We start from the raw sequence: 24,156 nt of genomic DNA, 5'->3' as shown, positions 1-24,156 counted from the left end.
CTAAATGAAGAATGCATCTGATAAAAACAACAACGCACAAGATTAGCCCTTACAACGACTGTTAATATGATGGTTCAACTTCAGCACCAGTATCAACACTACATGACTAATTCATTTTACTGTGCACACACAGGCCTGTACAACCACTCTCTTTCTCCAATAAGAACTGTCCCTGAACTATGCACTGGCATCAGTGCGCTGAGCGTGGCGACACCTGTTCTTTTATATCCCCTGATTATATAATATGGCCAGCCGATCACCAATAACAGTAATGCCACTGCTGAGATGGCTACGGCATTACAATGCCTGGCAGGCAATCCCATGCATGCTTATTGGCTGTGCACCAGACACCAAACATGCGAAGTGGGGAATTTGACCTTCAGATCTGAGTAACGGCTAATGCTCATCAAGTATTTCCAAGCACCCAGATACTCAAGTGATATCCAGGTATCACTGAGCACGTTCACTCATCCCTAGTAATTATCCTCATTTAATTATACGACTGTTATGTTTTTGTGCAATTTGTCAATAACATATGCAGTGTCTCCCAGTCTGAGTTATTTTTTTATGGTAAACAAAATACGATTTTCTAGTAATTTATTTTTCACACTCTACTGTAGGTATTATAATGGTTTCTCTGTGTGGGATTTTTGTTGTTTAAAGGTGATGTTCATTACTTGGACAAACCCTTCTCATCGGAAAAGGAAAGATTGATCCAGCTTCTACTCTACAAATCCACGACATGTTTAAAATGATGAATTCTTTATTTTTTTTTTAAAGTTAAAATATAGTCATATCAAAAAGTGTTTTTTTTATTTCTTTGTTGAAACCTGTGGGAAAATGTATTTAAAAATCATAGGGAAAAGACTAATAGAATACCAAATGTGTTTAGAAAGCAAGTGCGTTCTTAAACTTGGTTCACGGTCTCCACTTTTGGACATATTAAACAATAAGAGTAAGTCAGAGAGCAGCGGTGGCCCTAGCTTCCAGTTGATGTTCAATACATCCAAAGGCAGGAACAGTGAAGCCAGTGCTGATTTTGTAACAACCTTACATGAGTCGCGGGAACATGAGTGCAAAGACTATTCGAACAAAACTGGCATGGAAAGTGAGTGAGTATGAATATTTTTATTTTAAATAGACCAAACATGAAGAATGACAAGGGGTTGTCCTAGTAATGGACAACCCATTTAAGAAATACATTTTTATGTTAAAACATTTCCAACATTCTGAACATGAAAAGGTTTCACCCCCTTTGTGACTTTTCTGATGTTAAAGAGTTATTTTAGTGTAAATCATTTCCTACATTATGAACATGAAAAAGGCTTCTCCTCTGTGTGAATTTTTTGGTGACTAAGAAGATATGATTTCCTTACAAAACTTTTCTCACATTCCGAACATGAAAACGGCTTTTCCCCTGTGTGAGTTTTCTGGTGCTTAACCAAAGATGATTTCTCGTTTAAACATTTCCCACATTCTGAACAGGAAAAAGGCTTCTCTCCTGAGTGAGTTCTCTGGTGCCTATCCAAATCGGATTTCTCCTTAAAACCTTTCCTACATTCTGAACATGAAAAAGGTTTCTCCCTTGTGTGGGTTCTTTGGTGTATAACAAGATTGGATTTCTGTTTAAAACATTTCCCACATTCTGAACAGCAAAAAGGCATCTCCCCTGTGTGAGTTCTTTGGTGCTTAACCAAAGATGATTTCTCGTTAAAACATTTCCCACATTCTGAACAGGAAAAAGGCTTCTCCCCTGTGTGAGTTCTCTGGTGCTTAACCAAAGATGATTTCTCGTTAAAACATTTCCCACATTCTGAACATGAAAAAGGTTTCTCCCCTGTGTGGGTTCTTTGGTGAGTAACAAGATTTGATTTCCTGTTAAAACATTTCCCACATTCTGAACATGAAAAAGGTTTCTCCCCTGTGTGGGTTCTTTGGTGTATAACAAGATCCCATTTCAGTTTAAAACATTTCCCACATTCTGAACAGGAAAAAGGTTTCTCCCCTGTGTGGGTTCTTCTTTGGTGTCTAACAAGACTGCATTTCTCGCTAAAATAATTCCCACATTCTGGACAGGAAAAAGGCTTCTCTCCTGAGTGAGTTCTCTGGTGCCTATCCAAATCGTATTTCTCCTTAAAACCTTTCTCACATTCTGAACATGAAAAAGGTTTCTCCCCTGTGTGGGTTCTTTGGTGTATAACAAGATTGGATTTCTGTTTAAAACATTTCCCACATTCTGAACAGTAAAAAGGCTTCTCCCCTGTGTGAGTTCTCTGGTGCTTAATCAAAGATGATTTCTCGTTAAAACATTTCCCACATTCTGAACATGAAAAAGGTTTCTCCCCTGTGTGGGTCCTTTGGTGAATAACAAGATTGCATTTCACTTTAAAACATTTCCCACATTCTGAACATGAAAAAGGCTTCTCCCCTGTGTGAGTTCTCTGGTGCCTATCCAAATCTGATTTCTCGTTAAAACATTTCCCACATTCTGAACAGGAAAAAGGTTTCTCCCCTGTGTGGGTTCTTTGGTGTATAACAAGATTGCATTTCTGGTTAAAACATTTCCCACATTCTGAACATGGAAAAGGTTTCTCCCCTGTGTGGGTTCTCTGGTGTATAACAAGATGTGATTTGCATTTAAAACATTTTCCACACTTGGAACATGAACATCTTTTCTCCACTGTGTGAATTTTTGGATGTTTAAGAAAAGACTTTTCGATGAGAAAACGGTTTCCATATTTTGAACATGAAAATGGCTTCTTTGATTTAGGAGTATTTCTGTTTTTAATGCTTATTTTAGGACTCTGATTTTCCTTAGTTGTCACTAATGAATCAGATGACACAACCTGTTTCAAAGGATCAGATGAGATATCTTTGCTGCGAAGGAATGATGGTATATCTGGAGTAATGGTATTAACGTCAATTGTATCCAGTGGGATCTCAAAATCATTTGATTTAAAAATCGAAGATGTTAGCTGTTCCTTTGATCTCTGGGTACAGACATCTGCAAGATATAAACCAATTATCATTTTTGTATATAATATCCTTGAATGCCATTTAACATTTCTACTTAAACTGTCTGCCTCTGCAAAAATTGCAAGTTATGTAAAAATATTGAATTCTTCACCAAGACAATTACAGGATGATTTATGTAAACTAGAAGCTTGGGCTGATAAATGGCAAATGAGCTTTAATGGGGATAAATGTAAGGTCATGCACTTGGGTAGAAGTAATAAGATATATAACTATGTGCTTAATTCTAAAACTCTGGGCAAAACCGTCAATGAAAAAGACCTGGGTGTATGGGTGGATGACAAACTCATATTCAGTGGCCAGTGTCAGGCAGCTGCTACAAAGGCAAATAAAATAATGGGATGCATTAAAAGAGGCATAGATGCTCATGAGGAGAACATAATTTTACCTCTATACAAGTCACTAGTTCGACCACACTTAGAATACTGTGCACAGTTCTGGTCTCCGGTGTATAAGAAAGACATAGCTGAACTGGAGCGGGTGCAGAGAAGAGCGACCAAGGTTATTAGAGGACTGGGGGGTCTGCAATACCAAGATAGGTTATTACACTTGGGGCTATTTAGTTTGGAAAAATGAAGGCTAAGGGGTGATCTTATGTTAATGTATAAATATATGAGGGGACAGTACAAAGACCTTTCTGATGATCTTTATAATCATAGACCGGTGACAGGGACAAGGGGGCATCCTCTACGTCTGGAGGAAAGAAGGTTTAAGCATAATAACAGACGCGGATTCTTTACTGTAAGAGCAGTGAGACTATGGAACTCTCTGCCGTATGATGTTGTAATGAGTGGTTCATTACTTAAATTTAAGAGGGGACTGGATACCTTTCTGGAAAAATATAATGTTACAGGGTATATACACTAGATTCCTTGATAGGGCGTTGATCCAGGGAACTAGTCTGATTGCCGTATGTGGAGTCGGGAAGGAATTTTTTTCCCCAAGGTGGAGCTTACTCTTTGCCACATGGGTTTTTTTTTTGCCTTCCTCTGGATCAACATGTTAGGGCATGTTAGGTTAGGCTATGGGTTGAACTAGATGGACTTAAAGTCTTCCTTCAACCTTAATAACTATTAACTATGTAACAATGAGTTCTCAGTCTAATAGAGAATCTCATATGATAAACCTGTGGAGCGTGGTATTTAACTGTTTTTTCATTCTGCCTACAAAATATGGAATAAAAAGCTACAAAGAAACATTAGGTTGATGAACATAATACCAATAAAAACGTCTATTCAGCTAACAAAAACAAGTCCCCACTCAGGTCCTCCAACAGAGGTTTCCACATTATTAGTGTCTCAAAGGCTCTTGAAAATCAACATGGCTTCCATTAACCAATCCAGCAATAACCACTCTGCCAAAGTCAAATTGCCCCCTCGCTTCTGAGCCTTTTAGTGAGCCCAAACCACATGTATTTGGCATTACTATAGTGAGAAGAACCCACTTAATTTATGGTGTGTGTGTGTGTGTGTGTGTGTGTGTGTGTGTGTGTGTGTGTGTATCTCCTGCAGCACAATCAGGGCACTATGTGTTGGGTAATAAAATGGCATATTTGCAATGGTTTTCTCCCACATCCACTGTGTGCTAATTTCCGGAAAGTGCCTGTAGAATCAAAAATAGTCACTACTCCAATAGTTCTCTGAGGGTTATAATTTCCAAAATGGAGTCATTTCATGGGGATTTCTTCAGTTCTGATTTTTTGAAATGTTGTCATATTAGGGCTTCTGCAGATGGTGTGTCACATCTCTTCTGTCATCTGCTCCTATGACGTCACCAGGCGTGTCCTTATTCATATGGCAGGGGGTTCTGGTAATGGAGTAGACGTTGGAACCAAAAGCTCTAGACAACATAGGCTCGATTCATCCACTAAGATTAGGGTGCCTGAGACAAGTAGTACCATCCAATCTGGCAGTATGGGTGTATGTGCTGTCCAGCTGAAGTAATCTACTCCCTGATTCAGCCAATTGGATAGCACCATATTCTACAAAAACTCGAAGCATATTGAAGGAAGCTGCCAGGTACAGCCTTGTTCTCTCATTCAGTCCAGTCAGCTCACGGCTTGTGTATTTGTTTCCTGTTGTGATCCCGGCCTGTTTGCTGACTACTGTAGAGGTGTTAAATGGTGATGCCCATGACAATCCCAGGGATCAGAAAAATGGAGTAGATGGCACCAAGCCTGTTCGTGGTGGCCATCTTTCGAGCTGCCAGGTGGCCACAAACACTGCTCCTAATATATTGTGTCTGCAAGCTATTCCAGTAAGATCTGAATTCAAATAGCTAAATGGAGCTCCATCCCTTCTCAACCCTGAAATGTGCCAAGACAGTAATGTACAACCGTTTATAGGGTATTGTCGGATACAAGAGAAGTTGTAAAATAATTTGTGAGGTCCATCTGTTTGGTATTACCCTTTGTGAAAGTGAAAAAAAATGAGGCTTCTATTTTGTGAAGAATTCTAAAATTTAACACCATATAAATATTTGAAAAATGGGCCCTGATTAGGAACACAAAACTGGCTGCAGGAACTGGTTATCAGAGTCTTTTGGGAACTAACTACTGTAGTCAAAAACTGTGACTATAGACAGTACCACATCTACTGAAATTATCAAACTCAACAATCTTCATCAGCAAAAAAAATGAGTAACTAGTGGTGAAACCTCTCTGGAGTAGTTACAGTATGGGGCTTGGTGGTTCTTGGCAATCTAAATTATCGTAAGGGCCAATATTTTCTGTCAGATCAGTTTCAAAAAGAAATATTAGGTAGTCAATGATAAGTGCTCCCCATTTCAGTAGAGATTGTCCAGTAATCTGAATTCCTTAGAATTGAAAACATAATGGAATTTATGACATGGAGTGAACCCATGAAACCAGGGCTATATTACAGCCATCAGCCATGCACAGTTTAGAGATATATCCTGGGACAAGTGTAATGTCTTTTATGCAGTTTATCATAATCCTCCTTGAAGTTAGTCGGTTTTAAAAGAAATTGAAAAGTCAGGACAAAGGGACTCTGTTGTTGTTGTATAGAAATTCACACTCGGCCTCACTGCACATTTACTGTTGACGTTCATAAAAGCGAAGTTTGGGCAGAAAGACTGGACCTGGTCTTGTAGGGACTATATGAGCATGTTCAGCAGCACAGTATGGGGAGATGGTAGATTCATCCAATAAGATATCAGGGATCTAGGAAGCCAACAGCATCATTACCTTCCGCTTTGTCTCACAGGCCCATCATAATTTTTTATTCAAGTGATTTTCTACGTCATTTGGCTTTCTAGTTTACAGATCTCGGCAGGTAACAGTCAGCGTCTTCTAATCCCCGGGGGTAGGTGGATACTGCAGGTTGTAAGTTCTATAGAAAAGGATTTAAAGGGAATCTGTCACCCCAAAATTCGCCTATAAGCTAAAGCCACCGGAATCAGGGGCTTATTTACAGCAATCTGTAATGCTGTAGATAAGCCCTCGGTATCACCTGAAAGATTAGAAACACAGGTTATGTTATACTCACCCAGGGACGGTCCTGGTGCGGTCCGGTCCGATGGACGTCACAGTCCAGGTCCAGCACCTCCCATCTTCATACGATGATGTCCTCTTCTTTGCTTCCTGCTGCGGCTCCTGCGCAGGCGTATTTTATCTGCCCTGTTGAGGGCAGAGCAAAGTACTGAGTGCGCAGGCGCCGGGAAAGGTCAGAGAGGCCCGGCGCCTGCGCACTGCAGTACTTTACGCTGCCCTCAACAGGGCAGATAAAGTACGTCTGCGCAGGAGCTGTGGCAGGAAGCAAAGAAGAGGACGTCATCGTATGAAGATGGGAGGTACTGGGCCCGAACCGCGAAGCCCATCGGACCGGACCACATCGGGACCCCCCCGAGTGAGTATAATATAACCTGTTTTTCTTATCTTTCAGGTGACATCGGGGGCCTATCTACAGCATTACAGAATGCTGTAGATAAGCCCCTGATGCCGGTGGCCTTAGCTTATAGGCGAATTTTGGGGTGACAGATTTCTTTTAACAAATTCACCAAGTAATTTCAACATTTCCATATGGAGCAAAATGTTGTGGTCTAGAGGCAAAATGGTGATCACACGATTGGGATACGACTGGAAAAGACGATCGATAAAGCAGCCACAGCCGATGATTAGGAAGATAGGAAGAATCTTTGACTTCTCTGCATTTAGTGATCACTACTAGAGATGAGTGAAATTGTTCGGAAAACGATCGCCAAACATAAATTCGGCACGGATATGGCACATTAGAATTTGTGTTCGGAAACCCGAGCAAAATTTTATAAGATAAAAATCGGTAACATTCGGTAAAATATTTGCGTTGCCACAAAAATATTTTCAGCACTTTAGCAATGATAATGGTGGTGTATCATGAGCGTTTGGCACCTGTTTGATGAGGGGAGGCGGTGTGCAGAGCTCAGAGGCGTGGTGTTCTTGTAAGCACAGCAGTCTTTTTTTTTTCTTCCTAACTTTATGTGTGCACATTGCAGCTAGCCAACAAGTGCGCAGGAAACACCCACAATGTCCTGACACCACGACTTGTGTCATTGGCTGCTCAAATCACATGTCACTCTTCATATAAATAGCAGACATCTTTTTTTAGCGCCATTTTGACACTAACAGTGCAGAGAGGCTGCTCCTGACACTGCCACTGTTAACATCAAGATTTCAGCTAGTTAGTTAGGCAATTGTATATTAATCAGATAGTGTAGCTGGACAGTGTTCAGTTTGACTGTAAAATTAACCTTCCGGAATTTTTTTGGGTGGGGCATTACTGAGGTTCACAGACAAAGTCAGCAGGGCACATGTCCTACAAGTGTGTTGTGCATGGAGCACAATAGAAGCAGTGCACAAGTATAGCATTCAAAATAATATTTTTAATAGTTAAATGTGAAAAAGCCTGTTGTATCCACATTTTAGATGATTAGCTATGTGAGCACACCAACAGAAACAACATGGATCCTACACACTCCGTGCGTAGTTGTGAAAAGATGTATATTTTTACCCATGTATGTAAGAGGACAATACTGTATACTCCAAATATTCATTGATCAAAAAAGAGAGAAAAGGAGTTCTATACAAATTTAATTTATAAAATCAATTTTTATTGTACTTAGATTTATTGGTGGGCCGCCTTTATGTGGTGCTAGATGTACGGATCTCACCCTGGGCTGCCGTAGTTTGTATATTCTTCCCTGTACGCCAGACCGCTCACCTGCGCATGCGCTCCACGCCAGGCAGGAAGTTCCCTTGTCTTCGGCTTCTTATTTCCGAGAGCGCATGTCCGTGACGTCAGCAGGGGATTTCCCCTTGACGTGCGCTCCCGGTGAACGCTGGGGACTGGGAAAATACTTTCAGCTGGTATGGGTGCGCCTGCGCACTTAAGGGACGCCGGTCTATGGGCGTTACTATATAAACACCGATTTTTGGGCATTTAGGTTATTCCCTCTTTGAGAAAGCAACGCGAAACGCGCGTTAGGGGGTCTCCAAAGTCCCAGGCATTTGCTACTTCACCATGGGTAAGAAATTTTACACCTGATATATAGTACTTGGTTCTTTCACTTGGATCTTTATGGCGGACACTTGTCCATATAGGAACCAGTATTGTATCACATTACCATGTGTTAGATAGGTATATTTATTTATTTTTCACCATGGTGCGCTATACAGTTATGTGCCTGTGATGAGGATGTTCTTTGTACTAGGGTCTCCTTTCGTTTTTCATGTGTATTTTTGTATTAAATACTAGATTTTATATTTCTACAATAAAAATTGATTTTATAAATTAAATTTGTATAGAACTCCTTTTCTCTCTTTTTTGATCAATGATTAGCTATGTGGTTGTATATTCGTCAGATACTTTAGGTAACTGCTGTCCAGTGTGGCTGTTAAATTTACCTTCCAGCACTTTTTATTTTTTGGCCATACTGAGGTGCACAAAGAAAGACAGCAGGGCACATGTTGTGGACTGCTTCTATTGTGATCCATGCACAAGTATAGCATTCTAATTCATATTTAGCTAGTGAAAAAATATTAACCAGTCTGCTGTATACCACCTTGTCATTTAGTGCTGTGCTGAAATAAAACTGTCTGCAGACCTAAGGCACATTATAAAAAAATAATAATTTGTCCGTTCCAAAAGTTAGACAACCCGCCGTATCACACTTTGCCATTTGTTTGGGTTGAAATTAAGCTGTAGAGGCCTGATCCAGAGGCCAGAAACAAATTCTTCTGTTATTAACATCATACAGTAAGGGTTCTGACTTTAAAATTGTTTGTAGAAAAACTTATTTGTCATACAGACCTCATCCATACTCAGTTCTTTTTTTCTGTGACTAACAAGATACAGCACACCATATTTCAACTTTGAATTTACTGTAGCTGAAATTCAGCTGTCTGCAGAAGTGGTGCAGAGTTCAGTATCTAATTTTTTGTTGCTAATACTGTGCCCCTATCACATTATCTGAGCAACATGACTGGGAAAAAGAGAAGCCATGGTGGAAGGGGAATTAGGGCACTAGTGAAGCAACGTCATGTCCTATGCAAAGACAACTGACAACTTATGTTACTGGACAGACTACACCACTACCTTATCATTGATGCACAGAAAGAGCATGTACTCGAGTGGATGGCAAGCGCAGCTTCAAGTGGCCTCTCCTCCTCTTTCGCCACCTCAACATCACACCCAGTACAGTCCACAGATGTGGGACCCAAATTCCCCTTGCTTCCCCCGGGTCCCAACTATCCAACCGTTCAACTGACTATACGGAACCACAGATGGGTGAGTCTGAAGAGCTCTTCACACATTCTATGCCATGTTCATCAGAAGTGTACTCAAAAGATTTGCAGAGTCAAGAGGAGGAAGTCTGCACCAATGCCCAAATTTTTTTTAGTTGGATATGAGGCAGGACGAAGTTGGGTCCGAACAGCATCCTGACTCTCATCATTAGACGTTAACCGCGGTGGGGAGGTGATCCTGATGAGACTCAGATATCTGAGGCTCACGTGGAGTGTACTGTGTTGTCAGGGCGAGAAGAGAAGGAGGGTGACTCCAATGGCGAGGAATGTGATAACACAGAGAATGATGATGAGGTGTTAGATCCCAGTTGGTGTGAACATAGAGGCACACAGCTGAGTAGGTCATCTGAGGAGGAAGATGATGAGGTTACGTTGCACCGTATGTGGCAGACACGTAGTGAGGCAGCCGCGACAAACGATGCATCTTCAGCCACAACTGTGCCTCTGACCAGCAGCGTCTGCGGGTTTGTAGCTCGCTGGGATGGTAAGGGTTGCCTAGCCTGGATCTTTTTTGACACTGCAAAGGATGAGCCAACTCATGTAATCTGCCAACATTGTAGTAGCAATAATTTAACTACTACATGTATGTACCTTCACATGCACAATCAGCATGCTTTACTGTGGGAATCCCAATGCGCAAAAATGCGGACCAGCAGATATCAACCACCATCAGCTGCCCCATCAATCGCAGCTGCTGCTTCTTCCTCCTCCTCTGCTACCTTGCCAACTATTGAGACACAGGTACTTGACCACAGAACCGTGAGTTCTTTACCCGCTTGAGTCATGCTGACTGAGAGGCTGCCTTCAGCTGTAACAGAAGCGGACATGCCTACTGTTTTTAACCGATCTCAGAGAACGATCACACCACAAGTTTCTCAATCCACAGTAACATCTCTGCCTGCACCTCTCACGGGCCAGAAGTTTGTCCAGTTCATTGTACTTCACCCTCCCACAGCACTGTAGCTAGCCTATGGTTCCGCAGTTGTGGTGCCATAAAAGATTTTTTCCTCCTACATATGACAAAGCTAAGAGGTTGAACTACACCATCTCCAATTTGTTGGCCATTGAAATGCTGCCTTTCCGCCTGGTAGATACAGACGGTTTCTGAAAGCTGATGGCCATCGCAGTCCCCCAGTACCAATTACCCAGTCGCCATTACTTTTCTAAGAAAGCTGTACCTGCACTACACCAGCATGTCGCAGACATCACCGGTTCCTTGATAAAATCTGTCTGCCAGGGTTCATTTCACCACAGACACTTGGACGAGTAAGCAAGGCCAAGGGCATTACATGTCGCTGACTGGGCACTGGGTGACTCGGGTGGCTGTGGGTAAAGGCGCTGCTCCACAAGTCTTGGAATCCCCAAGGCTTGCAGGACAAACCTCTACATTTATCACTTCCTTCACTGCTTCTGCCTCCTCTAGGGCCTCCACCTGCGGCCTCAACCTCTGCCTTTATGAGACACGCGTCCCAACAGTGCAGAGCGAACCCCCACTACCTCCGTACTTCGCAGCCAGGGCTCACTGCAATCAGGCAGTCTTAAAATTGATAGGGCTTGGAGATCGCAATCATACAGCTGAAGAGTTGTAGACAGCTCTCCAGGCCAAGTTTGATCAATGGCTGTCTCCTCTGAACCTGCATCCAGGGAAGGCCGTGTCCGTTAACGGTGCGACCCTGGTGGCGGCACTACGGCGTGGCAAGCTCACACATGTGCCTTGCATAGCAGCGCTTTCTCACCCACTATCCTAGCCTGGATGAGAAAAGAAAGTACGTAATCGGTGTGCTCATTTCCGCCTTTCAGACCCCCTCTGTTCATCGATTTGCATCAATACAAAGGCATTTGTCCATGCCAGTTAACAGGTTGATATGCAATGTGCCGACACGGTGGAATTCCACTCAGCACATGTTGCAGCGACTGTGACAGCAGCAACAAGCCCTGACGCAGTATGTCATGTTGTATAGCCTGGGCCAACGCAGTGCAGACGTGGTGCATATCACATTTACAGAGTGGGCACAGATTAAGGACCTCTGCACCCTACTGCACAGTTTTTAAATGGCTACTAAGATGGTTAGCGCCAACGATGCATTCATCAGCCTCACTATTCCGGTCATCTATATGCTGGAGCAGACTTTGAATAGGCTGCGGAAGGAGATGGTGGTCCCAGAAGAAGAGGAGGAAGCAGAGGAGGATGCAGAAGGGATAACATTGTCTCTAAGTTTAAAGACTGTCATCACACAGGTGGGTGCCAAGGGAGGGTGGGTTACTGTAATCGATGGGAGCTGGTGATAACAGACAAACTGTTATCAAAGGTGCATGATCCGAAGAACAAATGGAGGAGGAAGAGGTGATGGGCGAGCAACTGTCAGATGAAGAGGATATACCTCTCCTCTCTGTTGTTCGTGGTTGGCGGGAGGGGATGGAGGAAACGAGCCTCATTGTTACCCAGCCACCAACACAGTATGGGCTTGGACCTCATGGTAGAGACAGTCATACAAGTGCCTTCTTGCTGTACTATCTGCAACATGATCCCCGTACAGTTATGATTAAGAATAATGCTGACTACTGGGTTGACACTTTATTAGATCCACGTTATAAAACCAAATTTTGAAAGATGATTCCCACCCTAGAAATGGACCCGCGAATGCTGGAGTATCAAAACACGCTTTTACACAACCTTAAGAGAGCTTTTCCCCAAGACAGCAATGAAGCACACAGTTTGCATCCCAACTGTAGACATCCAGCCTCCAGCACGTCAATTAGTCAACGCTAAAACATTAGCAGCAGCAAGAAGAAGCAATTTCTGTGAGTCCTTTGAGACTTTTTTTTAGACCAACTCATGCACTAGCTCAACAGAGTCCTAGTCTTACACGTGGTGAACGAATCGAGAGGATGGTGCAGGAGCATCTAGAACTAAATATCAATGCCATCAGGGAGGTTTTGGACCCTTTCACATTTTGGTCTTCTAAAATTGATGAGTGGCCTGAGCTCGCCTCACACGCCTTGGAGGTTTTACCGTGCCCAGCAGCCAGCGTTCTCTCAGAACGTGACGGATAAACACAGCCGGCAGTCCCCTGAAAGTGTAGACCACCTAACATTCATCAAGATGAACAAGTCATGGATCTCACCCCAATTGTACAGACTAGGTGATATTGCATTTTTTAGCATGATGCATTAATGTCACGTAACTGCACTCTAAGTCAGTCTCTATTATACTATTTCTACTGTGGTGAAATTGATGCCACTTTTGTTGTGTCTGCCAATAATTTTTGGAAATGTGAGCACTCCTGGTTGGGTCTCCTTCATACGTGTTGCCTGTAGCAGTAGGCCTCCGGGACCATCAGGCCTCCACTTCCTTGGACTCAACAACCCGTGTTACTATCCTTACATTTTTCTGACAATGGTAGTCAAGAAAGCTGAAGCTTGAGGAGGAAAATTTGCATGTTCCAATTGCCTTCTAGGAAAAGCGAAGAGTCTCCCTCAGGCAAGAAGATTGTTGGGTACAGCCGGGACCAGCTGCTTGGAAAGCATCGCCAAACCAGGGATTGAAGCTTGAGGAATTTTTGCCTCTAGGACATTATTGCAAGAAAGCTTGGCTGATTGAGTAGATTACACAAGAAGTAAAAAACACAGCAGATTACACAAGAAGGAAAACACATAGCAAGTCAGCACGATCCAGGAGCAACATGGCAGATGTGACAACCTACATGGTGAGCTTCAATATATGCTACAGGTTCACAGATCGACCAGAAGAAGAATCCAACTTCACTGCCAGAAGTGTAGACTACTGGCCCTTTCAGAAGAAAAGGTGCGGGGTCTACAAGAAAGAATTACAACATTGAAACTCAAAGAAAATGAAGACTTCTTAGACAGAACAGAAGCATCTCTACTGGTCACAGAAGGTGAAGAAAGTGTCAGAGAACCTCCAAAAGCAGAAGAGTGGAAGCATGTGACCAAAAGAAGAAAGACAATGGAGACATCACCAACCACACAACTGAGAAACCGATAGCAAGGCCCTGTGGAGGACGAAAATGGCACACCTAAGGATGAGGCACTACCAGCAAGCAAAGAAGAAAAGGGCACACAACAACACCCATAAGTGACAACAAAAAGTACAGCCAAGAAGAATGGTAGTGGTGGAAAACTCACTACTGAGAGGCACATTAACAGCCATCTGAAGACCGGACATAACTGTAAGAGAAGTATGCTGCCTCCCAGGTGCAAAGAGCAAGGATTTGATTGATAGGATACCAAACCTCATTAGTTCCAAGGACATCCACCCATTTCTTCTGATACATGATGGCACCAATGACATGGCAAGGAAGGACCTACCGACAATCTGCAAGGACTTTGAAGAGCTGGGGAAGAAAGTAAAGGAACTGGATGCACAGGTAGAATTTCTTCTATCCTTCCAGTAGACTGGCATGGCACCAGTAGATGGAACACGATCCTTGATGCGTACAATTGGCTAAGACGATGGTGCAGACAACAAGGATTAGGATTCCTGGACCACGGAGTGAATTACCTGTACGACGGACTCTTCGCCAGAGACAGACTACACCTCAACCAACCTGGGAAACACACATTCGCCAGAAGACTCGCTACACTCATCAGGAGGGAGTTAAACTAGAAGAAGAGGGGACGGGAAGAAAAACGATAGACACGAACATGAAGCCAGAAAATATACTGATGAAGGACAGGAGGTGCAGCAAAGAAGACCCAAGACAACATACTCAAAAGGGAGGTAAGAAAATTTCTAAAACAATCTACAGGGAGGAGATTGGAACAAAACAAAATCCTCTAAACTGCTTGCTCGCAAACGCCAGAAGTCTGACAAACAAGATGGAAGAACTAGAAGCGGAAATATCTACAGGTAACGATGACATAGTGGGAATAACTGAGACATGGTTAGATGAAAGTTATGACTGGGCAGTTAACTTACAAGGTTACAGTCTGTTTAGAAAGGATTGTAAAATTCGGAGAGGAGGAGGGGTTTGCCTCTATGTAAAGTCTTGTCTAAAGTCCACTTTAAGGGATGATATTAGCGAAGTGAATGAGGATGTTGAGTACATATGGGTCAAAATACATGGAGGGAAAAATAGTAACAAAATTCTCATGGAAATCATGGAAAGTCTACTACTAAGGCAGATAGATGAAGCTGCAACGCATAATGAGGTCCTTGTTATGGGGGACTTTAACTACCCGGATACTAACTGGGAAACAGAGACCTGCAAAACCCATAAAGGCAAAAGGCTTCTGCTACTAACCAAGATAAATTATCTTTCACAATTGGTGCAGAATCCAACCAGAGGAGCAGCACTTTTAGACCTAATACTATCTAATAGACCTGACAGAATAATGAATCTGCAGGTTGTCAGGCATCTAGGAAATAGCGACCGACCATAATATTGTACAGTTTCACTTGTCTTTCACTAGGGGGACTTGTCAGGGAGTTACAAAAACGCTGAACTTTAGGAAGGCAAAGTTTGACCAGCTTAGAGATGCCCTTAATCTGGTTGACTAGAATAATGTCCTCAGAAATAAGAATACAGACAATAAATGGGAAATGTTTAAGAACATCCTAAATAGGCACTGTAAGTGGTTTATACCTTGTAGGAATAAAAGGACAAGAAAGACCCAATGTGGCTAAACAAAGAAGTAAGAGGGGCAATTAACAGGAAAAAGAAAGCATTTGCACTGCTAAAGCAGGATGGCACCATTGAAGCTCTAAAAAACTATAGGGAGAAAAATACTTTATCTAAAAAACTAACTAAAGCTGCCAAAAAGGAAATGGAGAAGCATATTGCTAAGGAGCGTAAGGGTATGTGTCCACTGTCCAGATTGCCAGCGCTTTGGAAGGAGCAGAAAACTCGCTCCGCCCAAAGCGCCGCCCCCTTCTGTACACGCGGTGATTCCGGATGTGTTCATTGCACACATCCAGAAACGCCGCACCCAATACATAGGACTCTGTTATTTACCTTGCGGTGATGGAGCGTTGCCGCAAGGTAAACAGACATGATGCATTCTAAAAAGACACCCTGCATGTCCATAAACGCAGGGTCGCCGGATGTGTGTTCACACACATAGTGGAGATGGGATTTCATAAAATCCACTCCACTATGCTTTAACATCTGCACGCTGCGGGTTGAACGCTGCGGTTGTACGCAGCATTATACCCGCATCTAATCCGGATGTAATCCGGCCAGTGGACACATACCCTAAAACTAATCCCAAACTGTTCAACTATATCAATAGTAAAAGAATCATAAGTGAAAGTGTAGGCCCCTTAAAAAATTGTGAGGAAAGACTGGTTGTAAAATACAAAAATAGCTGGCGCACTCACTAAATCCACATAAATCCCAAGGATAGTGGGGGTGCAAACGCAAGTGGCTAATACAACGTCGCAAAGCCAAGAGAGAAAGAAGCCACTGAACAATTATTCGCACACCACCCATAATGAATATCAAAAGGAACAACTTTATTGGTAACACAATAATTAAAAACAATTAAAAGCAATACAAAAAAACTCCCCCCATCAGGTCCATTGTGAGATAACGGCTGCAACAAAAACATGAAACATGCTCAATGGTATGCATGAAAATACACAAGGAGATAAAGTACTGCACAAATGGGTCAGAAACCAATAACTGGTAAATAGAGCCCCCTAATGTAAAAAACGTATACCCATCAACCCCCAATCGAAGAAAAAGGGGGGAGGAGGGGGGGAAATGGTGGAAGCACACCCCACTCCTATACGTATTCCTGATGGACCGTGATGAATGCAAGGTCTAGCCCAGTAACCACTGTGGCATATAATAGTGCAACATACCCCCCAGCTCACCATGGGCCGGGGTAAGAGGCCAGGAGAGCTCTAGAGGGAACACCGACCCAAGGCAGGACAGTGTAAATCAACGGTTACCATAAAATACCTACAATAAGGATGGTAACCGAGCAGCCAGAAGCAGGACCGACGGGCAGGAGATCTCCATGGTGGTGTGCGAATAATTGTTCAGTGGCTTCTTTCTCTCTTGGCTTTGAAAGACTGGTTGTAGATGATGAGGAAAAAGCTAATATATTAAACACCTTCTTCTTCACGGTATTAACAGTGGAAAATAAAATGCTAGGTGAAATGCCGAGAGACAAGGAAGCCCTATATTAAGGGTCACCAATCTAACCCAAGAAGAGGTGCGAAACTGGCTAAATAAGATTAAAATAGATAAATCTCTGGGTCTGGATGGCATACACCCACGAGTACTAAGAGAACTAAATAATGTAATAGATAAACCATTATTTCTTATTTTTAGGGACTCTATAGCGATGGGGTCTGTTCAACAGGACTGGCGCATAGCAAATGTGGTGCCAATATTCAAAAACGGCTCTAAAGGTGAACCTGGAAATTATAGGCCAGTAAGTCTAACCTCTATTGTTGGTAAAATATTTGAAGGGTTTCTGATGGATGTTATTCTGGATTATCTCAATGAGAATAACTGTTTAACTCCATATCAGCATGGGTTTATGAGAAATCGCTCCTGTCAAACCAATCTACTCAGTTTTCATGAAGAGGTAAGCTATAGACTGGACCAAGGTGAGTAATTGGACCTGGTATATCTTGATTTTTCCAAAGCGTTTGATACCGTGCCACACAAGAGGTTGGTACACAAACTGAGAATGCTTGGTCTGGGGGAAAATGTGTGTAAGTGGGTAAGTAACTGGCTTAGTAATAGAAAGCAGAGGGTGGTTATAAATGGTATAGTCTCTAACTGGGTCGCTGTGACCAGTGGGGTACCGCAGGGGTTGGTGTTGGGAACTATTCTCCAACATATTTATTAATGATCTGGTAGAAGGTTTACACAGTAAAATATTGATATTTGCAGATGATACAAAACTATGTAAAGCAGTTAATACAAGAGAAGATAGTATTCTGCTACAGATGAATCTGGATAAGTTAGAAAGTTAGGCCGAGAGGTGGCAGATGAGGTTTAACAATGATAAATGTAAGGTTATAAACATGGGAAGAAGGAATCCATATCACCATTACACACTGAACGGGAAACCACTGGGTAAATGTGACAGAGAGAAGGACTTGGGGATCCTAGTTAATGATAAACTTACCTGGAGCAGCCAGTGCCGGGCAGCGGCTGCCAAAGCAAACAGGATCATGGGGTGCATTAAAACAGGTCTGGATACACATGATGAGACCATTATACTGCCTCTGTACAAATCCCTGGTTAGACCGCACATGGAGTACTGTGTACAGTTTTGGGCACCGGTGCTCAGGAAGGATATAATGGAACTAGAGCGAGTACAAAGGAGGGCAGCAAAATTAATAAAGGGGATGGGGAAACTACAATACTCAGCGAGATTAGCAAAATTAGGATTATTTAGTCTAGAAAAAAGAAGACTGAGGGGCGATCTAATAACCATGTATAAGTATATAAGGGGACAATACAAATATCTGTCCGAGGATTTGTTTATACCAAGGAAGGTGACGGTTACAAGGGGGCATTCTCTGCGTCTGGAGGAGAGAAGGTTTTTCCACCAACATGGAAGAGGATTCTTTACTGTTATTGCAGTGAGAATCTGGAATTCCTTGCCTGAGGAGGTGGTGATGGCGAACTCCGTCGAGGGGTTCAAGCGAGGCCTGGATGTCATCCTGGAGCATAACAATATTGTATAATAAAGTTATTAGGTTCTTTAGAAGGACGTAGATCTGGGGATTTATTCTGACAGAATATAGGTTGAACTGGATGGACAAATGCCTTTTTTCAGCCTTGCTAACTATGTTACCATGTTACTATGATATTTGTGCCACCTGAGTGTGCCTCAGCATGAAAGCAGGTAGAGGTGTTGCATGTGGCATCAGGACTCCCAGCAAAGGGGCTCTACACCGATCCCTAACCCACCTCGTCTTACTGTGACGTTCAATTGCAAAGACATGCTGGAAGGGAACTTAGATTGTGAGTCCCAAAGGGGACAGCGATGATAATGTGTGCAAATTGTAAAGCACTGCGGAATATGTTATGGCTATATACAATTAAGATGATGATTATTATTATTAATTATGAGTATTATTATTAATTGAAAGCTGTAAATGATGTCCCAGACCCAGAGACCTTATGAATTGAGGCCTCTTTCCTGGTTTCTGTCACTCATTAGATGTGTTTTAGCAGCATTTGGGGGCCGTTCTAAGGTGTTGTGCATGAGTTTGCTTTTGCCTCTTATTGATGTGAATGACGTTCGGTAATGTTCGGCGAATATTGCAAATTAGGCGAATGTAATCCGAACCGAACATTGAAATATTCGTTCATCTCTAGTCACTACTCACCTGGGTAGTCATATGTAGGAATCTCCTCCTTACACCGCTCATCACCACTCACATATGTTTCTGTAGTATTAATATGGGTCAGATCTTCACCCTGAAACAAATATTGTAAAAGTCACAGACAGATGGAGAAGTCACATCTATGATCAGCTCTAATCCTGCCATCTCCACCGTTCTCATTACACAAGTATAAAGGTACCTTCACACTAAACAACTTTACAACGAGAATGACAACGATCCGTGACGTTGCAGCGTCCTGGATAGCGATCTCATTGTGTTTGACACGCAGCAGCGATCTGGATCCCGCTGTGATATCGCTGGTCGGAGCTAGAAGGCCAGAACTTTATTTGGTTGTCAGATCGGCGTGTATCGTCGTGTTTGACAGCAAAAGCAAGGATGTCAGCAATGTTAAACATGGAGCTAACGACCTGTGAGAACGATAAGTGAGTCGCTGTTACGTCACAGGATCGCTCCTGCATCGTTCTGGAGCTGCTGTGTTTGACATCTCTACAGTGACCTAAACAGCGACGCTGCAACAATCAGATCGTTGTCTATATCGCTGCAGCGTCGCTGAGTGTGATGGTACCATAATACTGGTGAATGAAACAAGACTGAGAACAAGATCTTCACAGCTGTCTACACATCATAGGGGAGATCTGACACCTTCTGTCCATCTACCTGATGATCCTGAGGAACATTGGGATCTTCTTGTTTACAGTCCTGTGGAAGAAGAGGACGGGGACATCTCTCTGGTGTTGTCCTCTTACTGGATAGATCTGGAGGTAACACATACAGGGACCGAATTCATTCTTCAGATTCAGATAATTATAGGCCGTGTGTATTTAGTCCTGTCTATTACCTGGTGATGTGAGGGGCTGGGGAACCTCCATCATGACGTCCTTGTACAGATCTCTGTGTCCTTCTAAATACTCCCACTCCTCCATGGAGAAATAGACAGTGACATCCTGACACCTTATAGGAACCTGACACATACAATGATACCATCATCCCCTGATCCCTTCATAGTTTTACTGTATAATTTCCCAGCATTCCCAGCAGTGTCACCTCTCCAGTCAGCAGCTCAATCATCTTGTAGGCGAGTTCTAGGATCTTCTGATCATTGATGTCCTTATGTATCAGGGGGTGAGGTGGAGGCCCCGTGATTGGGCTCAGGGGTCTTCCCCATCCCTCAGACACAGGGTCCTGACAGCGCTCACTAGAGGTCTTCTTCACTACTGTGTAATCCTGGTTATGGAGAGACACATTAATAAATCTCACTACAGACATTTCCAGAGTCCTCACCTCTCCAGTTCTGTCCATCTGTTATTCCCATAGATAAGAATGATGTAATGTGACGTCATCAGAATCTCTCACCTCTCCAGTAAGCCGGAAGAGGATCTCTAGGGTGAGGTGTAATATCCTCTCGGCCATCTTGTCTCTGTCCATATTCATCCTTGATGGGTAAATCAGGAAATTCTCTTATATAGAAGATGGTCACTGAGAGGATCCGATATTGTAGAGACCTGAATGAGAAGATGAGCCGATGTAACATCATAAGAATCCTGTGTAATAATACAATTACTGGACATCATAAGAGAAAGAAATTAGGAAATAGATCGTGTAGATGTTGTATTCTCTTGTATGGACTGGAACATAAGTTGAACTGTTGACTAAGACATCTCCTCCATGCCCCAATCACTACCTATGTTACTCACTGGTCAGCAACTGAGTGACTATAGGAATTACAAGGTCGTTGGGAATGACCAAGAAATACAGAGACCGGTGGGGACCCAAGCAGTAATGGTATTTTTATCATTTTACTACATACCGCTTTCTTCCCTGACATCTACTAATAAAACCTATATATTTCGGCCACAGACAACAAGCAGTTTCTCCCTCGGAGTCGGCAGCTGAATACGTTCCTCATAGACTCATCTTCCATAACGCTAATTCTCGCCTCATTTCCCGACCCTGGAATCGGCATTAGTAATACTGCAGGAGATATTCATTACACGTGACAGGAGAAATAACGACTCCATGATGAGGACGACATCTCCATCTCCTACTGCGGCTCTAGGAACAGATCTGTCCAGAGTCGGTCACTGACTCCATCCCCACCGGCCTCTATATGGAGGTTTCCCGACAATACTGTGTGGAGGCCCCGTACTATGAGAGTAATACATGTTTCCTTGGTTCCCGTCTTTCATAGTTGGGTCGTTTGTATCCATCAGCGGAAAAGGAACAAAACCATTGTGATTCTTATAAGGAGACAACACAAAACCCCTAAATATAACATTCTATAACAACCCCACAATCTGTGACTCTTCAGGGTAAATCGCTCTCTCACCATTGGATTAGAGCTGATACTATGGAGCTAAAGGGACTAAACAGACTTTCTGTCACCTCCATAAAGGGGCACTTTTCCGTGTTTGTCAGAACTGTCTGAGGATTATTAGAGGTGATAGTTTCCCCCCAATTAGAAGGGACACCTGTGGATATTGGGGTCTTTACCTGCTACAGTTCTGCTGTGGACCCTCCACCCCCAGAGCCGCACTCCACATATATGGCAGCTGGCTGCTCTGTGCGCACAGGACCTGTGATGAGGTCACAGAAGGGGAGGAGTCAGGGGTCACATGATCAGGGGCCTCAGTGTATGCAGGACTCTGCTGTGCTGGTTGTCATGGTGCTGGATGAGGGAAAGTTTATGTGTGGGGTCAGGAGGGGTTTACAGTGTGGATGTAGCAGAGCCGTGTGTGTACGAGGTGTACGGAGCAGAGCTGTGTGTGTACGAGGTGTACGGAGCGGAGCCGTGTGTGTACGAGGTGTACGGAGCGGAGCCGTGTGTACGAGGTGTACGGAGCGGAGCCGTGTGTACGAGGTGTACGGAGCGGAGCCGTGTGTGTACGAGGTGTACGGAGCGGAGCCGTGTGTGTACGAGGTGTACGGAGCGGAGTTGTGTGTGTATGAGGTGTACGGAGCAGAGCCGTGTGTGTACGAGGTGTACGGAGCGGAGCTGTGTGTACGAGGTGTACGGAGCGGAGCCGTGTGTGTACGAGGTGTACGGAGCGGAGCCATGATTATAATCAGCCTTTGGGGGCTAAATGGTTTTCTGTCCTTGACCTTACAGGGGCTTATAATTTGATACGCATCAAGAAGGTTGATGTGTGGTGATTAGTGTTGAGCATTCCGATACCGCAAGTATCGGGTATCGGCCGATATTTGCTGTATCGGAATTCCGATACCGAGATCCGATACTTTTGTGGTATCGGGTATCGGTATCGAAACAACATTAATGTGTAAAACTAAGAATTAAAATAAAAAATATTGCTATACTCACCTCTCCGACGCAGCCTGGACCTCACCGAGGGAACCGGCAGCGTTGTTTGCTTAAAATTCACGCGTTTACTTCCTTACTTGAAGTCCCGGCTTGTGATTGGTCGCGTGCCGCCCATGTGGCCGCGACGCGACCAATCACAGTGTGGAGATCAGACTGAAAGAATCCATTGTGTCTTTCTCCTGAGACATCTGGCTTATATCAGGAAACTTAAGCAAAATTGACATTTCCTTTTATGGACGCATTCCTTCTGTGTTGTAACCTTTTACCTACATACTAGAAGCTGTACCTTATCTCTAGTATAGACTGTTTTTGTAAAAGGATGTGAAATATGAGCGCTTGTACGCATGTCTGTAAAATGTTTAACTTTTTGCTATAAAAAGGAGGGGGTAGAGCCCAGTGAGTCAGACGGGCTCCAGGGCTATCCCTGTCTATGAACACACAACCTTTGTGCTGCGTGTTATTTATTTGGATCCCATCCAGGAAGCCAGGGACGGAGAAGGACTCAACATTTCTTGGCGCCCGAACAGGGACCTGAGGCGAGAGTATTTGCTCGAGATTTACCTGCGGATACGGACAACAGAGATCTGGGATAATGGACGGCAAATGAACTGAAAAACCTGGCCAGGTAAGAGACATTATTAGTTCTCTTTTATCTGCCCTGTATTATCCGAAAGATCTCTATGAGCCGTGTCACGCTGGGTTAGTCTAGTAGTGAGTAGATACCTATAAAACTCGGGTTACCATATTGTATAGATTTATGAGTCCTGTCCCTGGCAGTGTGTGAACAGTGTGAAGGTTGTGGTATGTTGTGAAAGAAAAGCAAAAGTGCGTAGAAAAATAAGCCGAAATAGTTGGGGTATAAGCCTTATACACGGAAGTCAGCCTAACTGGGTCATGTGGTTGCGTCCTTCTGGGAGACCTCCGCCCATGCTTGACTCTCATTAAGTGCTTAACCTCCTTCATTTCTGGATAAGGTTTGATAGAATGAGCCCAGGACGCGGTTTCATGAGCCTGGGACAAGTATGCTAACTGACACAGAAAGTTTTGTGATCTGTATGGTGTTGCTGGGTCTGTTTGCGTGCATAATAGCACTTAAGTACGTCCTGCATATTAGAAGAAATGGAGCAGACAAGCCTTTCAATATTTTAGCTCCCTAGGAGAGAAGGCAACGAGACATCACCATAGAGTAAGTGATTGTCCAAACGTCACCTGGGGTAGAAATAGCTAATATTGAAAAAGAAAAATGGGAAATAAACAGACAAAAACCGTCTTAGGACAAGTGGAAGCAGCAGATATCATACAGGAAAGATGTGGAAAGACAGTCAGAAAGCAGATTAGAAGGGTAAGAGAAAAATTGGGAATTTCAGAAGCACTTATGTTCAGTACAGAATGGGAAAAACTGAGTAAAGAACGAGGTGGAATTATCAAAGACAATGGGTGGGAAGAAATCATACACTGTATGATAGAGGTCTCAAAAACAGCTAAAGAGGAGAATTGGAAGTACGATCCAGACACTTCCAAATGGATCATGGGGAAGGGAAAAAGTTGTGACATAATCCCGCCACCTTACCTAGATCCAAAAGCCCAATCATTTGTACCATCTGGAAGAGCAGAAGGAGGAAAACAATTTCCAGCCTTGTATCCCAATCTTGGTGGGGTAGGATGATG

At 43.2% G+C, this 24,156-nt stretch overlaps 2 protein-coding genes across 2 annotated transcripts in view; both read right to left on the bottom strand.

Annotated features, from left to right (window-relative positions):
- Positions 1–24,156, bottom strand: part of LOC143768242 (uncharacterized) — a 688,323-nt gene that overhangs the window by 99,726 nt on the left and 564,441 nt on the right. The window lies entirely within an intron of this gene.
- On the bottom strand, positions 1,114–21,775 carry LOC143766655 (uncharacterized). The gene is made up of 7 exons (XM_077254477.1): positions 21,663–21,775; positions 20,526–20,674; positions 20,217–20,396; positions 20,011–20,134; positions 19,830–19,927; positions 19,155–19,245; positions 1,114–3,004 (listed from the first exon to the last, which is right to left on the bottom strand). The coding sequence occupies exons 2-7, from the start codon at positions 20,601–20,603 to the stop codon at positions 1,308–1,310; spliced, it is 2,268 nt and encodes a 755-aa protein (XP_077110592.1). The 5' UTR covers positions 20,604–20,674; positions 21,663–21,775; the 3' UTR covers positions 1,114–1,307.

The sequence above is a fragment of the Ranitomeya variabilis genome, chromosome 4 (assembly GCF_051348905.1).
Source record: "Ranitomeya variabilis isolate aRanVar5 chromosome 4, aRanVar5.hap1, whole genome shotgun sequence".
Lineage (NCBI taxonomy): Eukaryota > Metazoa > Chordata > Amphibia > Anura > Dendrobatidae > Ranitomeya > Ranitomeya variabilis.
This window is presented reverse-complemented; position numbering and strand designations above follow the sequence as displayed.

What these genes read in the sequence shown, in the direction of transcription:
- LOC143766655 (XM_077254477.1), bottom strand. Translation starts at nt 20,603, where the DNA reads ATGAATATGGACAGAGACAAGATGGCCGAGAGGATATTACACCTCACC. An exon ending in TCTTCCGGCTTACTGGAGAG is followed by an intron (nt 20,397 to 20,525) that starts GTGAGAGATTCT and finishes CTCCATAACCAG; the next exon opens with GATTACACAGTAGTGAAGAA. An exon ending in TTGAGCTGCTGACTGGAGAG is followed by an intron (nt 20,135 to 20,216) that starts GTGACACTGCTG and finishes TGTATGTGTCAG; the next exon opens with GTTCCTATAAGGTGTCAGGA.